At 37.1% G+C, this 17859-nt stretch overlaps 1 protein-coding gene and 2 long non-coding RNA genes across 3 annotated transcripts in view; 1 reads left to right on the top strand and 2 right to left on the bottom strand.

The window, feature by feature from the left end:
- The window catches only part of LOC136844584 (uncharacterized), a 303347-nt gene that overhangs the window by 143423 nt on the left and 142065 nt on the right, over positions 1 to 17859 (bottom strand). The window lies entirely within an intron of this gene.
- Positions 2564 to 6168, bottom strand: LOC136844574 (hemocyanin B chain-like). The gene is made up of 3 exons (XM_067113847.1): positions 6075 to 6168; positions 3314 to 4837; positions 2564 to 3166 (listed from the first exon to the last, which is right to left on the bottom strand). The coding sequence occupies exons 1-3, from the start codon at positions 6118 to 6120 to the stop codon at positions 2742 to 2744; spliced, it is 1995 nt and encodes a 664-aa protein (XP_066969948.1). The 5' UTR covers positions 6121 to 6168; the 3' UTR covers positions 2564 to 2741.
- LOC136844583 (uncharacterized) lies at positions 8714 to 10549 on the top strand. Its single transcript, XR_010854927.1, has 3 exons — positions 8714 to 8842; positions 9502 to 9957; positions 10080 to 10549. It is a non-coding gene; the product is annotated as an uncharacterized lncRNA (long non-coding RNA).

Raw genomic sequence — 17859 nt, 5'->3', positions numbered from 1 at the left:
ATTTTATTCCTCCAGTAAACATGGAGACTTTAGGGATACAAATATAGGAGGATTACATCAACATGGGCTTCTAAGATTAAAATAGTATTTTAAGAGGAAGACCCTCTAATGAACACGAAGGAAAATGAGTATAAGAATAGTAATGAAAACAAAAATCGAAAGTAATATAGCCTCTAAAAGCATAAATTACAAGAGGCTCCGCTCATAGTTAAAATGATTAAAAAGTTAATAAAAATAAAAATATTTCTCCAAGCAATCAAAATCACTAAGATGAAATACATAACCCATTCCCTTAATGCAACTATGAAGGATGTAAACACTAGAAGCCTAACCTAGTTGATGGAACGACTGTAAAGTTAAGAGTTTTCCTTAAAATTCCCTTCACTTCGACAGACTTGCCCTTAAGCATCGGGGTATTTTGGAACTCCTTCAATATCTAGTTTAAGGATTGGAAGAAGGAATAACAACAGTGAGCCAGGAAGGAGCTTTTATGGGTTTATGAGGATTGGAAGAAGGAATTAAAACAGTAAAAGGTCAGTTGATGAACTGAGAAGTTTAGTAAAATTGTCTGTGGTGCTTGCGTGAAGGAGAGAAAATCATGTTCGGACATAAAGGAAGATGGCAGGATAGTCAAGAAAAAAGTGTGAGAGTAAAATAAGACAGGCAATAAAAAAAGAGAGAAGAAGGTGAAGAAAACGTCAAGAAGAAAAAAATGTGCTACAGAGGTAAGTCAATGCAGAGAGGAAGGTTAGTGAACAAATGGATCAAGTCAAGAAAAACTACCTTATGTACATGCAGTCAGGGGTTGATAGAGGAAGACAAAAGAGGCTGAGCTGAAAGTTGTAGGAGTGGAAAGGTTAGTGTAAGGTTGAGGGTTAAAATACCTGTTGAGGATGTACGGTGGACAATTAAGAGATCGAGAGGTTGAAGTAACAAAAGATTCTATAAGTTGATGGAATTACAAATGAGACGCTGCAGTGCAGTAGCAATAGTATGATTTAAGTAGTTGACTAGAGTTTGCAAAATATGTTTGGTCGAGGGAAATATTCTGAAGAAATGGCCGAGAAGACTAACTGCTCATTGTAAAAGTGTCATGGCGACCTTGTCAGAATTATAATGGATAATAATACTTATACAATGGAAGGGGCATGATTGGATTTGGATACAAAAAATAAAAAAAGATGACAGAAGCCTTTATACGGGGAAGAATGAGAGTGGGTTTAGACAAGAAAGAGGGTGTGCGGATCAAATTTTTTTCATGAAACAGTCATGTCAGAAGCTTGAAAACAGAGGACAAAAGTTGTATGTAGCATATATGGACCTAGTAAACGCTTATCACAAAACTGATAGTGAGGCATTGTGTAGGTGTTGAGAATGTAAGGCATTGAAAATAGGTTACTGAGGGGGATTAAAAGGTTAATTTTTTTACAACAGAACTGAAGTGTGTGTTAGAATATGTGGTTTGAATCAAAATGGCTTAAAACAAGGGTACCTCCTGACCCTGTGGTTGATCAGTATTTCTATTGATAGAATGGTGCAAGAAATCTGAGGAAGGACATCAGATGAAGGGGCAAACTGATGGGATCAGAAAATGAATTGAGAAATTATTGTGGAACAACTGAAGTTTCCAAATGATATCATGCTAACTAAGGATAGTGAAGAGAAACAGAAGAAACACGAGTTTGAACTATTTGTGAGAGGAAGAAGTTTTAAATTTACATGAGTAAAGATAAGGTAAAAGAAAAAACTGAAGCACCTGAGATAAACTGTTTACACAGTATATGCAGCATAGCATGAACTGAAAGGTTGAGAAGTATGGAGGTATGAGTAAGAGGTAAGAGGGCTGGATTGCACTATTTTGCGACTGTTTAGTCATGTGGGAAGAATGGATAATGGCAGATTGGTGAAAAGAGTACATAAATCAGTGCGTCAGGGAGAAAGAAGAGAGCAAGCCCTAGGAAAGGTTGGGCAGATGAGTCCCGAGAAGTAATGAAAAGGAGAGGCCTCCATGTGCGTGAAAATACTATACATGATAAAGCTGAACAGAACAGTGGAAACAGGGAAGGCCAATGTGCTCCAGATAACCATTCTATGTAGGTGTGCTAAAGATGTGGAGGCCTTACATCACTACAGAGCCATCCTCTGTTAAGGGAAACAGCTCTCTCTCTCTCTTTCTCTCTCTTTATATATACAAATCATTACTTTCAAAACTTCACTGTATTATGTTTCTTTCATTGTGAATTTCTGAAATAAGGAAACATATTACATTATCCATTACTTCTGATAATGAGTGCATACTGTGATAAAATGCAACATGCATGACCTGTTATTAATCTCTAATCAAAAAGGTACACATTTGCAAATAATCGCTTAACCTAATTCATTGCGACAGGTAATATAATATTCAATATTCAAACGATGGTGATCTGCTTACGTTGTTATAATTATGTATGTGAACGAGTATGCTGCAGTCATACTCTCCAAACAAAAAAGAATCTACTTGGCTGCACATTTTTATCACAAAAATAACAACAGCTTTTATCATGATGAAAAAAAACGAATATTTTATTGGACAAAATGAAAATCTTTATTTGTTGAAAAATTTCATAAAGTTACTATAAGTAACATGAACATGGTGTTCATCGTGGAAGACTAATGACTGAAACAATATTCAAAAATGAAGATTTCCACAGAGGAATAAAAAATAAATGATAGTAACATGTCTTCTTGATGCTTCATAATCACTTATGATGGTGTTCATCATGGAAGACCTTCACGTGGGTAAGCTTGAAGTTTGTAGTTTCATCAAAGACTCGTCTGTCTGGGATACGACGATCCAGAGGATATCCCATGGGACGCTTGTCAGGGTAGATTTCTCCATGAGCTCCACAATGAGCATGAGTACCTCCGTGCTCAGATTCAACCTCAGGGTGTGTTAGGTCATAACCTCCGTCAGTGACTGCCAGAATGAGAGCAAAGTCCATGCCGTCCTTCTTACCCTTGGGTAAAAGCATTCTGTTGGGGATACCGCAAGACCTTTCAAATTCGGGCATGCTAAAGCTACCACTGTCAGCTGCATCCATGAGAGACTGGAAGCTTGGTACGTCAGGAACAGTAACAGAAGAGTCGCCAGACTTCCTTACTACATGATTACTTCCTGGAGCCACTGGAAATGAAATAATTGTTGACATTATAAAAAATGACATATATTTGAAAGTCATTACTTAAATTTCATAAATAATAATTATTCATAAATTGTCTGAAAAGCATCCATATAAAAACTGGAAAGAATGGCATGAATAGAGAAACTTACATTTCTTCCAGAATTTGTCCATTTCAATGCAGTGCCAGGTACCATTGTTGAAATCAAAATGATCCCCATTGTTGTCCTTCTCAGGGCAAAGATAAAGACGGAAAGTACCCACAACTTCGTTTCCATTGTTGTTATTGACATCAGCAACGAAGGCAAAATCATGGTGGTTCAAACGATGGACATTGGCCTTCAAGTCAACATAGGCAATTCCTTCAGCTGAGTCGACAGCATTTCGGATGTCAAATTCATAGTCCTCAAAATAAGTTTTGAGTTCTCCCTCAATGCCAAGGCTTTCAACAGATACACCAGGGAAGTCTAGGTCTTCATGTTTGTATGGAGGAAGGCTGTACTTGTGTTCCTTGAAAATATTATCCATATATTTGTGAAGTCTGAAGAATGTGGGATCACGAGTAGCTGTTTCAAAGTGCTCCATAACACCTGGAGGCATGTTGTATTTTCCATGAGGATCACCTTGACGGCCAAGCATTATGTGAGCCATGTTGTGAAGAGCTCCATAATACTGAACATTGGGACTGTACATAGAAGATTCGATGATGTCACCAAGTTTGTCAACACCATGATCATTCATGATGTCAATAACCTTTCCTTCCTTGTCAGTAATATATCCATGTGCTATGGCATCACGGATACGGCTTTCCATGATTATCATGTCTCTTACTCTAGCTACACCATCAACATCTTCAAAGTGGACGTGGTCAGGACGAGCAGGGAATTCACCACCATATTTGTAGATAGTGTGTGGTGCAAAACCTTCAATAATTGGTTTCTCCCACTGAAGTTCGCCCACCATATCCAAGTAATTGGAAAGGCGCTCAGAATCAAAGCGAACAGTGAGCTGATGATGAACCCAGAAGAAAAGTTCTCCCTTGCGGTCCAAGTGACCACCATATTTGTCTTCCCACCAGAATGGGAAATCCATATGCCAAGTGACATGATGGACGTTCATTCCAATATCTTCTCCAAAGTAGGCCACACGTTGTTCCTTATTTTTCTTTGTACCTGTGAATTCCATCTCAAATTTACCTGGTGTGTTGGTCATCTTGGCAGTGTAAGCTTTTTGGATAACTTCACTGTTTGTGAACATGTGAGGAGTAACTTCATAGAGTGGGGGGAGAACAATGCCATGTCCAAGGTCAGAATGAATAACAGCAGTGTACAGTGCATACACAAACTCTCCTTCATTCATGTGTTCGCGCCAGTATGCAGCATTATGAACAGCACATTCCCAGGTCTTGCACTGCATGAGGATTTCAAAGAGCATAAGAGCCTCCTCTCTCTGGCGTTCATTGAAAAGTGAGAACCAGTGATGTTGCTGAAGGAGCCTGTGGTCCTTCAGTTCTTGGACTAAGTGTTGTGCAGCTTCTCCTCCATCCTTGTATTGTGACACATCACCTACAGGGTCAAAGGATTCGGCATATCCTTTCAGTTCGTCAAAGTGCAAGTGATCATACACTTTCCACAGCAGGCGGTTAACATCCTGCTGTCTCTTGGCCAGTGGAACTTCTGTATAAAAGAAAAATTATCAAAATTAATTATTACTAGTTTTAATGTTCTTTCACATGTCCTTTAATATTTTGTGTTGATAAATAATCTATAAGGGAGGTATTTTATGCTCTTTCACAGGTCTTTTAATATTTTGTGTTGATAAATAATCTATGAGGGAAGTAATGCATAAACATCTATAAATGTTAAATTTTTTAAGGGGTAAAGGACTACCTACTTCTCTCAATCCTTATTTTCTTTTAAAGTCTCACAAAAACTAATGAAAATTTGTTTACTTTGGGCAATGTACTTGTAGGAGCAGTGAATTAATCTTGTTTGATTTTTAAAATCTTGATTCACTGGTGTTGTAATAATGGTCAGCCTATTCTGAAATGCTTCACTGAAGCCATTTACTTGAACATGTTGGTTTCACTATTATTAATGTTATTATTATATACAAAAGTGAAGAAAAATTATGACAAAATAAGGCAAAATCCCACGGACTTACAGAGCAAACTTTTACAGAACAGAATATTCATATGTGAAAAAAAACTGGAAACAAGTATGAGGAATATCAGCAAATCCAGGTGGAAAGGTGAAAAAATGCAATACTGACAATGCTGTTGCCGTTAAAAATGGGGAACTTTGGTTCAAGTCTTTCTAAGGTAGTGTCACAGCTCACCTTAAACTGATTTTTTTTCAATACTACAGCTAGGATGACCAGTTCAAAGATTTACAGTAAGACGAATTAAAGTCATCTGGTAGTGGGTAATGCAGCAACATTATGCCTTAACAATATGTGGTGGCTCCCCAAAAATCGAGTAGCAGGCATGGTTGGTTTAGATTGCGCCAGACTTGCACCATCGCGAGCCCTTGCCCAAGGTGGCGTATGAGTGTAGTAAAGTGTTAAAGGGAAAAAGACACCACCTGGTGTAGATCTCTAAACTCTGCATAACCAATCCAAGACACTGTAGCACACAGTAGGTTGTAGGACACAGACACTAAAGACCCTGATAAAAGTTCCCTAAAGCTGTCTCATTGGGCAACTGACCAGTGAGACAGATTCAAGCAAAGGGCTAAACATCCAAATGGTACATAATTGGAAGTCCTTCCTTGCAGGTTCTCCTGGATAAATTAAGTTCCCTGTGAATCTTCACTAACGTAATATTTTGTACTATTAATATGACTGGGTCTCCTTTCATGGCTCACTCTTCAATTTTATGCCAAAGAACTTGAAAATAGAACAGGCTGCACTTACCTGCAGCAGCAAGTGCCACCACAACGCACAAGATGAACACCTTCATTGTGATGTGCTAGGAGTAGTGGTACTTGCTCTTTATATACAGGTTCTGTTACATGTAATGGGAGGCAAAGTCCAAGAGAGGTAAGAGGTATGGTTCGATTGTACATACATTTGTATGGTTATCAGATAAAAGGATGATAGCACGTGCAGATAACTGTTACTGGAGGAGCAATTTTAAAAGACCCGTAAAAATGGTACCCTTGAGGAAAGTCGAGACAGGAAATATACACCATGATAAAAAAAAAATAAGAGAATAAGAATGTGAAAATAAAGCCAGTATGAAGACTGATTAACACAATTTGAATGATTATTCAAGAATTAGGCTGCAGGAGGGTGCAAATTTTCATAACACTGCTTGCAAACAGAAAACCAATGAATTGTTCAATATATTATTTACATGGAAAGATAGGACAATTAACTTTTGTGGCCTTGGTTACTGTTTTCTTTGTGAGCTGAACTGTTACCAACAGCTGCTCTGATCGACTTTTGCCTATTTTCTCACTGTAGCAATGTGCACAAAAACAGTTACTAGCAGTTTATCAGTCTATTGCAAAATAAATCCGGTTATAGATAGTGGGTTTAGTATGCTTTAAAGATTCCAAGTTTTCCACAGTCCTATTGCAGGGTATTATGAAGTGTCACTTGAACTCACAAAGAGAGCATCTGTACTCCTCTCAGGTTACCTTGTAACATTTCCAGGAAGTACATTAAAGGTTTTAAGAATAAAGACCATTGCGATAGTGTTGTCTCGTTAGCCACATCTGATGCTGCAGTTGCCTCTCTTTCTCCTGTTCAGGTAACTCGGTTACTTCCAGTAACCGATGTTGCAGGCGCCTATGCAGTTGATGACCAGCAAAACAATCGCATCGAGCAAGGACCAATTAGACGTTCCAGACGACTGACAGGACTTTCATCAGAAAACGACGGCATTGCCTGATCTATGTTTGACGACCAGTTCCATAGTTTATAAGCAACTTCGCTTGTTTTGAGTCCTTTTATGTTTACTTGGTTGGAGTGCTACATCATTGTGTCAGATTGAAAAGGGGAACCGAACAAGTTCCCGAAAGCTATCTATATTGATTTATCTTTAAATATACGTCCATATACATAACTGTGAATCTGCTTCTCCAGTAATAACATTACTACATTATAAGTACACTAAACTTTTATCATAAAAATCATTATTTAGTCACGAACACAATATGAAAAAATATAGCACTTAGTGAATAAATACTGTTGCTCTACGAAAAAAAAAGCGAATTAGTGATAATTTTAAAGACACACTCCATAAAAAAAATCCACAAGTTGGTGAAAGTTCCCATAGAAGAGTGAAAGATATGTTCCACAAAAATTCGCGACAAAATGAAGCGCGGAAAAGCGAAGCGCGGAAAAGCGGGGTAGCACTGTAATGTGATTACGGCAAAATGAAGTAAGCTAAGTCATAACAGAGATATATCCAGTGTCACAGTGTATTAGGCCCTGTTGTAACAAAATAAATAATTGACTATTCACTTTGCAGGCGATGTGAAATTAATGAGAGTTAATGTTAATTTTGGGTTTAAACTTGCCTTTCAAGTGCTTGAAATAATATCATTGAAATAAGCCAGAAAACTAAGTAGTGCTTGCATGCCACCTTTTATTTATGCTCGCTGCATTCCGTTAAGCAAATAACTTGCTCACTCTGGAGGCCGTCTGTAACAAGTAACTTGCCACACCTACAAAAAGTCTGAGGAAACACTACAATAATTTAATAAGTTCGGAATCCTATCCATGACGAAGGCGTCGTGGATAAAACCTGAATAATCCAGAATACCTTGATGGGCCGTTAGAGAGCAAATATCTATACTCAAAAGATTTAATTAGGCTTACTCATCCCACCAGCAAAGCCTAGCTGCTGTGCAATTTTATTTTCTCGAGTGATTATAGGAAATTCTTGGTACAAACTGGAATGTGTTTTTCCTAATGCTGCTCATCTAAAACAACCATATATAACTATTAACCTAAAATTGAATCCCTGTTAGCAGGGATTCAATAAAGCTTGTATAGGAATTTTTAATGGCAGATCACGTGCATAAGAACGAATAAAACTATTTATAATTTTTAAAGGAACTTGCAATCTCTTAAAAAATAGCCAAGACTATGCAGTTTCCTTAGTTGGTATACTGAACTTTAATAATGAGGAAACCTTGGTTTATTTTTTATTACAATATGATTCGACTTCATTCTTTTTAATAGAAAAATGAACTTCTGCACAACATAGTACATTGCTTAAATAAGAGTCACAAAATAACATACAGATAGAATAGGTTCTGATACAAATTGAAAAACAGTAATTAATCTTCGTAGCCATCGTTATTGTAATGTGTCAGGTTGTCAAATGAACTTTGCACGTGCTTATCACAAGTAACTTAGATCATATTTATAATATTTAACCAATATATTATGTATTCCCTTGCTAACTCTGTCTTGAAGTTCCCCCCTAAAATGTTGCTTGAAGGACAAATGATAGCTCAAGATAACTAAAAACGAGTGTTGATAACCATTCATTGCATTTTTTGAAGATAAAAGCAACCGACACCACTTCACACTGTCAACGCATGCTCTGCGCACTTTGACTCTTGTTGCACCCCAGAGCAAGCATTTAAAGGCACAGGAACACTCCTCCAGTCACATCACAATAAAGGTGATCGTCTTGTGCGTTCTGGTGGCTTTTGCCGCCACAAGTAAGTGCAAGGAAAAATTCTTTTCAACTACTTTCCTGCTTGCAAGGTTCTCCATATAACGCTTCAGTGATCTTACATAGCCACTTAACCAACAGACTTTAGCATACGTCTCTTAACTGGTTAGTCTCCTAAGATACAGGAAATATCTAAACTCAGAATGTGTTGCAGAAAAAATATTACCTGTAATTTGAAATACCTTGAAAGACAACTACCATTTTAAGACCCAGTTAAGTGCCTAGCTCAATGCACTATCTCTTTACACAAAGACTTCCAGCATGTCCGAGTGTTCTATATTAATATTGCTTGTAGTTTTCTACGTTCAGTGACTATCCCATCACAGATTTATGCATAAGGTTTCTTTGTGCAACTTGCTTTGCTTAAACTTCACTTGAAAACAGCTAGAGCAATTATGTACACTAAATAATTTGGTTTGGTGCTAGTTTACTATAAATATGCCTTATCAACATTAGAGTAAAAAATCTTGTGGGGTTTCAGGAGAATTATGGTGGTATGGGAATCACTCAACAATTTATCTAAAAAAATTATTGATAACTTTGTCGTAAATACAATAAATATTAAAAAGTCCATCAATGAAAATATTAGGAGTTATGTCTCAGCGGAGTAAAATTTCTTAATACAAAGATTTTTCTTTTACACAGATGCACCACTGGCCAAGAGACCACAGGATGTAAATCATCTGTTGTGGAATGTGTATGACCACCAACACTTTGAAGATTTGAAAGGATATGAAGTTCAAGGAACATAAATATACTACTCCTCCATACACTCAAGAAGAACTACACTTCTCATGAGTCAACATGGATAGCCTTAGGATTGGGGAAGAACTTAAAACATATTTTGAGGACTATGAGTTTGACCTTCGAAATACTATGGGAATACTGAAGGCATTCTCACAGTTGATTTAAAATCCAATGTTCATCGTCTCAATCACAATCACTTCTCCTTTGTTGCTGATGTCAACAATAACAATGGAAAAGAAGTTGTTGGTACTTTCCACATCTTCATTTGCCCTGAGTATGACAACAACAGCGAGAAGTTTGAGTTCTACAATGGCAGCTGGCAATGTACTGAAATGGACAAATTCTGGAAGAAATGTAAGTATAGTTCTTACAGATTTTGGGATCTTGTTATTATTCGAGTTCTTTTAATTTTAAAGTATATCACTAATAATGCCTAAGAGAACTTTCTCAAACTAATACTCTCTTTTCTATTACAGTGTCTCCTGGAGGAAATCATGTTGTAAGAAAATCACGGGACTCTTCCGTCACTGTTCCTGATGTGCCCAGCTTCCAGTCTCTCTTGGATGCAGCTGACAGCAGTAGTTTTAGCATGCCTGAATTCGAAAGGTCTTGCGGAATTCCCATCAGAATCCTTTTGCCTAAGGGTAAGAAGGATGATATGGACTTTGCTCTCATTCTGGCAGTCACTGATGGAAGCTACTACCTAACACACTCAGATGTTGAATCCTGGGCATGGAGGTACTCATGCTCACTGTGGAGCTCATGGAGAAAAGTATCCAGACAAGCGCCCTATGGGATTCACTCTGGATCGCCAGCCTAGAGACACGAGACCTGCTATGATAACTTTAATGAAATAGCAATATCATGAGCATCACGATATGCTGAAGCTCTAACATAAATTTACTTGAAAATTATACATACAAATCAAATAAAGATTCTGCATATTTTTTTTATACTTTCATGTCCGGAACCATTGTGAAGAGGAAATACTTTCATTATGCTAAGGATTTGATCACTAGCTGAAAAAGAACAACTGGGACATTTCACTGTCACGTACTGAAGTCACTGTAGCAAAAGAATGATGCTTTCAGTAACTGACGTCTCTCTCTCTCTCTCTCTCTTACACATACACATATATATATATATATTATATACATACATACACACACACACACACACACATATATATATATATATATATATATATATATATATATATATATATATATATATATATATATATATACATACAGTGGATCCCAACTTATCCACGGTTCAACATTCGCAGATTCAGTTATTTGCGATTTTTCTGTGGAACATTTTTTAAAAAATTGCGGAAAATTCAGTAATTTTTTCGCTGAGAAATATTCACTGATTACTGTATTTTCATGTTATTTTTGTGACTAAATATATTTTTTATGATAAAAAATGATTTACTAGTTTTCAAATATTATTATTAATGTAAACAGCAAAATATCAATAAAATGTATTTTCTTCAATGCATGTCAAATATTTAGGTATTGTGCAGTACCTGTGAATTCATAGTGTTTCTCCTATGGACTGTAAACAGAAAATGGGACAGCTTGAATACTATATGAGAGAAAATGGCTGTGCCTGGATTTAGAGGTAACTTTATTAGTTTTCACACTTAGGTGTAAGCCAAGTATTTTCAAGGGTGATGTTGTAAGATGACTTTGAAATTATATTAAAGTGTTTTGGGATGATAGTTTAAGGTATATTTGGTGTTTTATCTATTAAAATAGACAGTGAACTATTAAAATAGGCAATTATCAGCATTTTTAGAGGGGTCTTTGGTGCTCAACTATTAAAATACAGTTATAAGCGTTTTTAGTGGGGGTTCCAACACATCGCGGAATTTTGGTATTCACGGGTGGTTGTGGTACCTAACCCCTGTGAATATGGGTCGACTGTGTATATATACTGTATATATGTATATATATGTATATGTGTATATATATATATATATATATATATATATATATATATATATATATATATATATATATATATATATATATATATCAGATTGGTCATTTTTCCCAAATACAACTAGAATGGTGGTTTCTTTCTTATCTTCTTTCAACTGCACCTCTTTAAAGGCTTATGACAGTATTTAAGTTTTCCTTCTTGGTAAAAACTGACCTTAAAGTTTTACATCTTATTTGTAACTGATTTCAAATGCTGAGATTACAAAAACAGAGTGTTTAATTGATCAAAAACTATGTACAGTGAACACAGGAGGGGATGAAATACAAAGATGGTTTTCACTTGTGCCAACAAGAATATAAGACCTCATTTTTGGTGGAAAAGGCTTACCTATCTAACTATACTCTGACTTCAGAATACCTTACTAATTCCTTCATAGATATAGAAATCTCAAGGGATGACATTAAATAAAAAACAAAGAATGAATTTAGGTAAGGACTAGATTCTTGATTCAATGGGACTTTACCATTTTTGCAATTCCTTTTGGCTTATTCAAAATTCCAAAAAAGACAATTATTGCTGGCAGGTGACTGTGTGGGCTTATAAAGCGAACCATTCAGGATCCAAATGGGAAGTGTCGAGAGAAGTGACACTCATGACCATGTCACAAGGGGCTATGTTTACCTGGGCATCCACAGATCACCTTAATGCTATCTCCTTCCTGTGCAGAGTAGACAGACAACAGAGAGAAGGTGAACCTTAGGGGTTGCATTAACAACTAAGGATGGACAGCCTGAAAAAGGCTACCCCACATGAGTAGGTGCCTGCATGCTTCCCAGTTCAATGATAAAGTAAACCTTACTTAATTCCTATCATAACAATAGTAGTGAGCCACTGTAATAAAGAATTCAGTTAACTCTTAGCCTACGCTGAAGTACTGATGTCTTTTCTGACCTGAACAATCAGATCAGACATAGGCGTCTCTATGAGGGAACAGTAGATGAATAACTAGGAAAGAAAGAAGAAAAAAAAGGATAAGAAAAAAAGGAAATGGAAAGAGACAGGAATATGTGGGGAATATATGTGGTTCCCCAAAACATTCTTTTCTGTTTGTGAGGAAGTGGTGCCAGAAGGGTAATGCTTTCTTGTACTCAGATAATCCCTAGGGATGAAGTTGCTGGTCTCATTGCCCTCTCCTTGACCCCAGCTGATGCTGGTACCCATTTGCACTGGAACATCTAAGGAGAGGCTGAGTGTTGACCTTTGTAAGCTTTTATTATGCAGCTGTAGTCTTGGCTTTATTTCTCTGTTGTGATGAAAACAAATCGTATAATTCTCTCACCCTTTTGTAATTTCACAAATTTTTCAAAGCCAACATTCTTTGCTTTTCTGCTAACTTCGATACTTTTGTTCCTCCCTTTACCTTACTTAAAGTGGAACTCCACAAATTTCCCAATTTTTTATTTGATTTTATAAAGACAGCTTACATGCTTATTTTACATACCCCTACATAGTGCATAAACAGCATCTCAGCTGATAAGAGGTAAGGCACATCCACTCATTAAATAAAGACCATCTCATTATCTTCATATTCCTGTTTATTTTAAAACCTAATGGAAAGTTACAGGCAGTTCCAACTGATGTATAGTTTTTGATCTTGAGTAATGGGCCAAAATATGGTCTGAAAGGCTAACCTGCTGAGTGACAGCAAAAATAGTTGAGGAAACTTGAAGTGAGACCATATGCAAAGGGAAAGGTTCACAGCGACTGCCATGAACAGCAGTGACTCTTAGCATTGTTATAATGCTTAGTGGAAGCATGGACCAATATACATAGGCTAAAAAAATAATATGCAAAAGTAACAACAATTATTCTTTCAAGAATAAATCTGAAATTCCCAAGTCATACCAACTGGATAATGGGACTATTGTACAAATTTCCTCTGTTCATGTACTGTATAAGTGAATGGCATTGTAACATCTGTCCCTTTCCTGTACTGCATCAGCTGACCTATAGAAGTCTCATGGAAAACTGAGAAGGACATTGTTTTCTCTAAAGAAAGAACATTTTGTTATGTTGATGGAAGAAAAGATTAGACTGGAGTAACCACTACGTGGACAAGACTTTGAATATTCAGATGATGGACTTGCTTAATAGAATGACAATATATCTATAGAGATGTGACTCAAAATAAATCTATGAACAACAGAAATAATGACAGCGTATGCACAAAGGGAAGAATATCAGACTGGGAAAGGACAAATGAGGTTAAACCTTTCCGACATTAGAAACTATGATATCTAGTAAAGGTTCTCTTGTGTTGGAACTTAGTGAAAGACTAAAAACTGTAAATCAAACAGTGGGCAGGTTGAAAAAGATTTGGAAATACAATAGACTGAAATTGTATACAAGAGTAAGATCATACACAAGTCAAGTACTATCTATATTGCTATACACACATGAATCATGGCATGACCAAGGCACTGTATCTTAGAGAGTTTGATTTGAAAATAAAGCGTTAAGAAGAATATTAGGGGTCAGATATCAGGATGTGGCTGAGGACTGGTACCATAAAGGGAATTACGCAAGTTCCACAAGTTTATGTGATAGTGATGACAGGGAGATGGAGCTCATTTGGACATGTCCTCTGCACAACGTTAGGGAGAATAATAGAATAGTATGCAACAGTGTCAGGTGGGATCCTGCAGGCACCAGTAGCGTTGGAAGATCCAGACCTACTTGAACAAGAGCTATGGGAAGGGGGGGGGGGAGGTTGGAGATGAGTGGAGATTTGTGAAATATAGAGCACAGGAAAGACATGAGGGGTGGATTTTGGCAGAGGGCCATTGCATCACTTGGCATTAGACGTGATGATGAAGTTGATGATGATGTTGTTGTTGCATGAATTAAGAAATTATGAGATACAGATAACCCAAAAAGCCTCCATTCTTTTTTAGCATACAGAAATAGTCGAGAGTTAGTGTAAGTTTTTACCATAAGAGGTAAACAATGAAAAGGGAGCCAGTATCTTAACTTTTCTTTATTTTGCTGCTCATCATTCAGATTCCAAAACAGGTATTCATTTTGCAGTGTTGCAAAACCTTCAAGAGAGTTATAAGCCACAAATGAAATTAAGTTAACTTGAAAGCAACAGAGCAAGGCAAAATATTAACAATGACATAAATAGAAGAGTCCACTGGAAACATTATCATGATACATGAAGTTGAAGGAAGTTACAAAAAATTTTAAAGTCTTATTTACAAAGCCACCCAAAGATCATTAAATCCTATGGAAGCCTGTCACGATTTTTTTCTTTGAAATGTGGGAGCAATGTCCTAATGTGTGATGATCCAATCGGAAATCCATGGGATGCTTATCTGGGTATGGCTTTTGATAAGACCCACAATAAGCATGATTGCCATATCTTTGCTTAAAGAAGTGTCCCTGTGATGGGCATTGCAAGAGCCATCCGTGAACTCCAGCTTCAGAGCATAATCCACACCGTCTTCCTTTCCTTAGAAAGAAGCATTCTATTAGTAACGCCACAAGATGGTTTGTACTGGAATGTGCCAAAGGTTCTACCAGAAGAGAGAGCCTGATCTGCTGCATCAGTGAGTCTGGAAGGATAGTGTATCAAGAACAATAACAAAAGAGTTGCCTGATCTTTGAGGAACGTTATTTACTCTAAGTGAAAAGAGAAGAAACAATGCTATTGTAAGTAATTAAGGAAGGATAAAGTTAGGATTCAAAACGCAAAAGCTAGACTTATGTGCAAAATATTCCAGTGTCAAGGCATTATGAAGGAAATTATAGAGCATATGACTGTGAAGTAATAAAACATAAGTAATGTATTGAAATAAAATTACAAAATGCAATCAGACTTTTAACTTTTTCCAGAATTTAACCATTTCAATACACTGCCATTAATCGTCAGGGAAAGGGGTATTCTACCATGCTGTTGTCATACCATGGACAAAAGAAGATATTAAAGGTAGCAAGTACAGTTCTGTAACTGTTATTGTTAACTTCAGCAACGAAACAGCATGGCTTAATCGACAAACATTAGCTTTAAGATCCACTTCCTGAATGCCCTGAGCCTTATCAACTTCATATTTTAGGGAAGAGAAATTCTTTGGAATATGGTGGAAGGGTATCCTCTGAAAATAATGTCCCTATACTTATGAAGTCTGAAAAGTGTGGGATCTTGTGTAGTTTTTTCAAAGTGTTCCATTACACCAGAAGGCGTATTTCATTTACCCTGAGAGTTACTTTGCTAACTCAGAGTGATGTGAACAAGATTATGAACTCGACCTTAATACTGGACAATGAGACTGTGTACTGAGGACTCAATGACATCTCCCAGTTTTTTACGCCACTATCATTCATGATATCATTGCAGCAACATCTTTGGCCCAAAGGTATCCTTGGGCTACAGCATCCCATATATGACTTTCCATGAAGACCATGTTCTGAACACTAACATCTTTATCAGGTTAGAGTAACTTAATTCATGTAAACTGCTTGTTTAAGACTGCTTGCACCTTTCGATATATTTTAATGCTTAAGATTTTTTTCTGCCTTGGTAGTTTTCATTAACGTAAGTTATGTTAGTATTTTTCCTAAAATCATATTTTGTATATTTAATTGTAAGATTTAAGCTTACGTACATTTGGTGACGGATAAGAGTTCGTTATTTTGTTTTGCCGCCTCCTCCCGCTTGTTTAGTGTTTTAACGACCTCTTTAACGATTTTTACGTTTCCTATATTTTTGAGTGACGTGGTCGAGTGTGGAGAGTTTTCGTCGCAAAGGAATTGTGTTTACGATGTAACAGTTCTCATCCTTGCACCTCCCCTGACGGTTTGGCTGTAGACGTGACTACCACTTGTGCCTTTGCTGTATTGCCGGCTGCATTTGCAGGTCCTTTCGGTCACCTGCGACGACTGGAACCTGTCTTTTGGTGCTGAAACTCGTTATTGCAGGCGATTGTGTCACCTGCGACCTTACGCCTTGTTTCATTCCTGGCTTGGGATATTGAGCCGTGAAAGGGAATCAACTATTTATTGTTCCCTTCTTCTGATGTCCGTCACGCCTGTATGGGAGCCCTGCGGATGAGTTAGAGTCAAGTAGGGAGGCTTTCGCCAGGTAAGACCTCCTTTAGTTGCTATTCGTGTGGGCCCACCTTGATGACGATAATCTTGATCTGGACTCCAGAGTATCATTCGTCCACTTAGCAGGGGTTGGAGTGGCAGCCGAGTAAGAGTGTAATCTCTGAACATTCTCCTTTTTTGTACGTGATTGTTTCAATTATAGAACTCACAAGTTTTTATATATTTGGGTGTGATTTACGGTAACTAGCCTGGTGTATTTTTCTGATTTTGCCTCCTTTCGTGTATTTTTGTGGCTCTTCAAGTCTGTTATTAAACCTTTATTGATTTATTTATAATCATATTATGAATTATATCAGAGGCCTGTTATTGTCTTTAGTGTAATTGTATATATTAATTATAGCTTTGTAAGACTAGGTAGGAATCTTAAGGTTTTCCGTGTTTTACTTCTACCACTTCTTTCTTTCTGTTTAGCATAATAGGTAGTGTTTATTTGTTGGCCGGCATATTACGCTATTAGTTATTTTGACTGGTTCTGCCTATTCTATGTTAGGGTTAGTTTCTTAGATTTAGGTGTTCTTGAGGACGGGTTATTCCTTGGTATGTTTTTCTGATATGTTCACCGTCCTGTTTGTTTGTACAGTGCAAGCAGTTGTTCTTGTCAATTAATATTTGATTGGTGTTGTAATAATAAATATTGTTAACTTTTTCCTCTTGTGTTTGTTCCGCCCTGACCAGTGTACTTGAGGTATTAAAACATTACTGCTCAGATTTCAGCAGGCTATAGAACCTGCGTTACAGCCTCACAATAAGGTTTGTAACAGATTGGCGACCGTGACAGGATCTGGTAGCAGTAAACTCAAGACATTGGTCGGTGGTTCCACAATCGAGGTTTGGGTTGGCAGTATTTGTTTATTTTTGTTGGGTACCTTTCTCCCCTTATTAATTTGCTAGTATGGATAATTTTGAATTTAATCCTGCTGAATTTTTGGGGTCGGCAGATTGCCTTAGGTATCTCTCAGTGTTGAGTAAGAAGCATTTGTTGAGTTGTGCCCGTTGGTTGGGAATTCCGGGGCGAGTTACGGATTCCCGCAAACATATTTTGGATTTAGTTAGGCAGAAGGTTGACCAGGAAATGGAAGAGGCTGAAAATTTAGTTAGGAATGAAGATAGTGAGAATGAGAGTGTGAGTGTGACTGGACC

This window comes from Macrobrachium rosenbergii, chromosome 13, assembly GCF_040412425.1.
Source record: "Macrobrachium rosenbergii isolate ZJJX-2024 chromosome 13, ASM4041242v1, whole genome shotgun sequence".
Taxonomy (NCBI): domain Eukaryota; kingdom Metazoa; phylum Arthropoda; class Malacostraca; order Decapoda; family Palaemonidae; genus Macrobrachium; species Macrobrachium rosenbergii.
Note: the sequence above shows the minus strand (reverse complement) of the source record. Positions and strands in the feature narration are given on the sequence as shown.

What these genes read in the sequence shown, in the direction of transcription:
- LOC136844574 (XM_067113847.1), bottom strand. Translation starts at nt 6,120, where the DNA reads ATGAAGGTGTTCATCTTGTGCGTTGTGGTGGCACTTGCTGCTGCAG. An exon ending in GGTGGCACTTGCTGCTGCAG is followed by an intron (nt 4,838 to 6,074) that starts GTAAGTGCAGCC and finishes TCTTTTATACAG; the next exon opens with AAGTTCCACTGGCCAAGAGA. An exon ending in GGACAAATTCTGGAAGAAAT is followed by an intron (nt 3,167 to 3,313) that starts GTAAGTTTCTCT and finishes TTTCATTTCCAG; the next exon opens with TGGCTCCAGGAAGTAATCAT.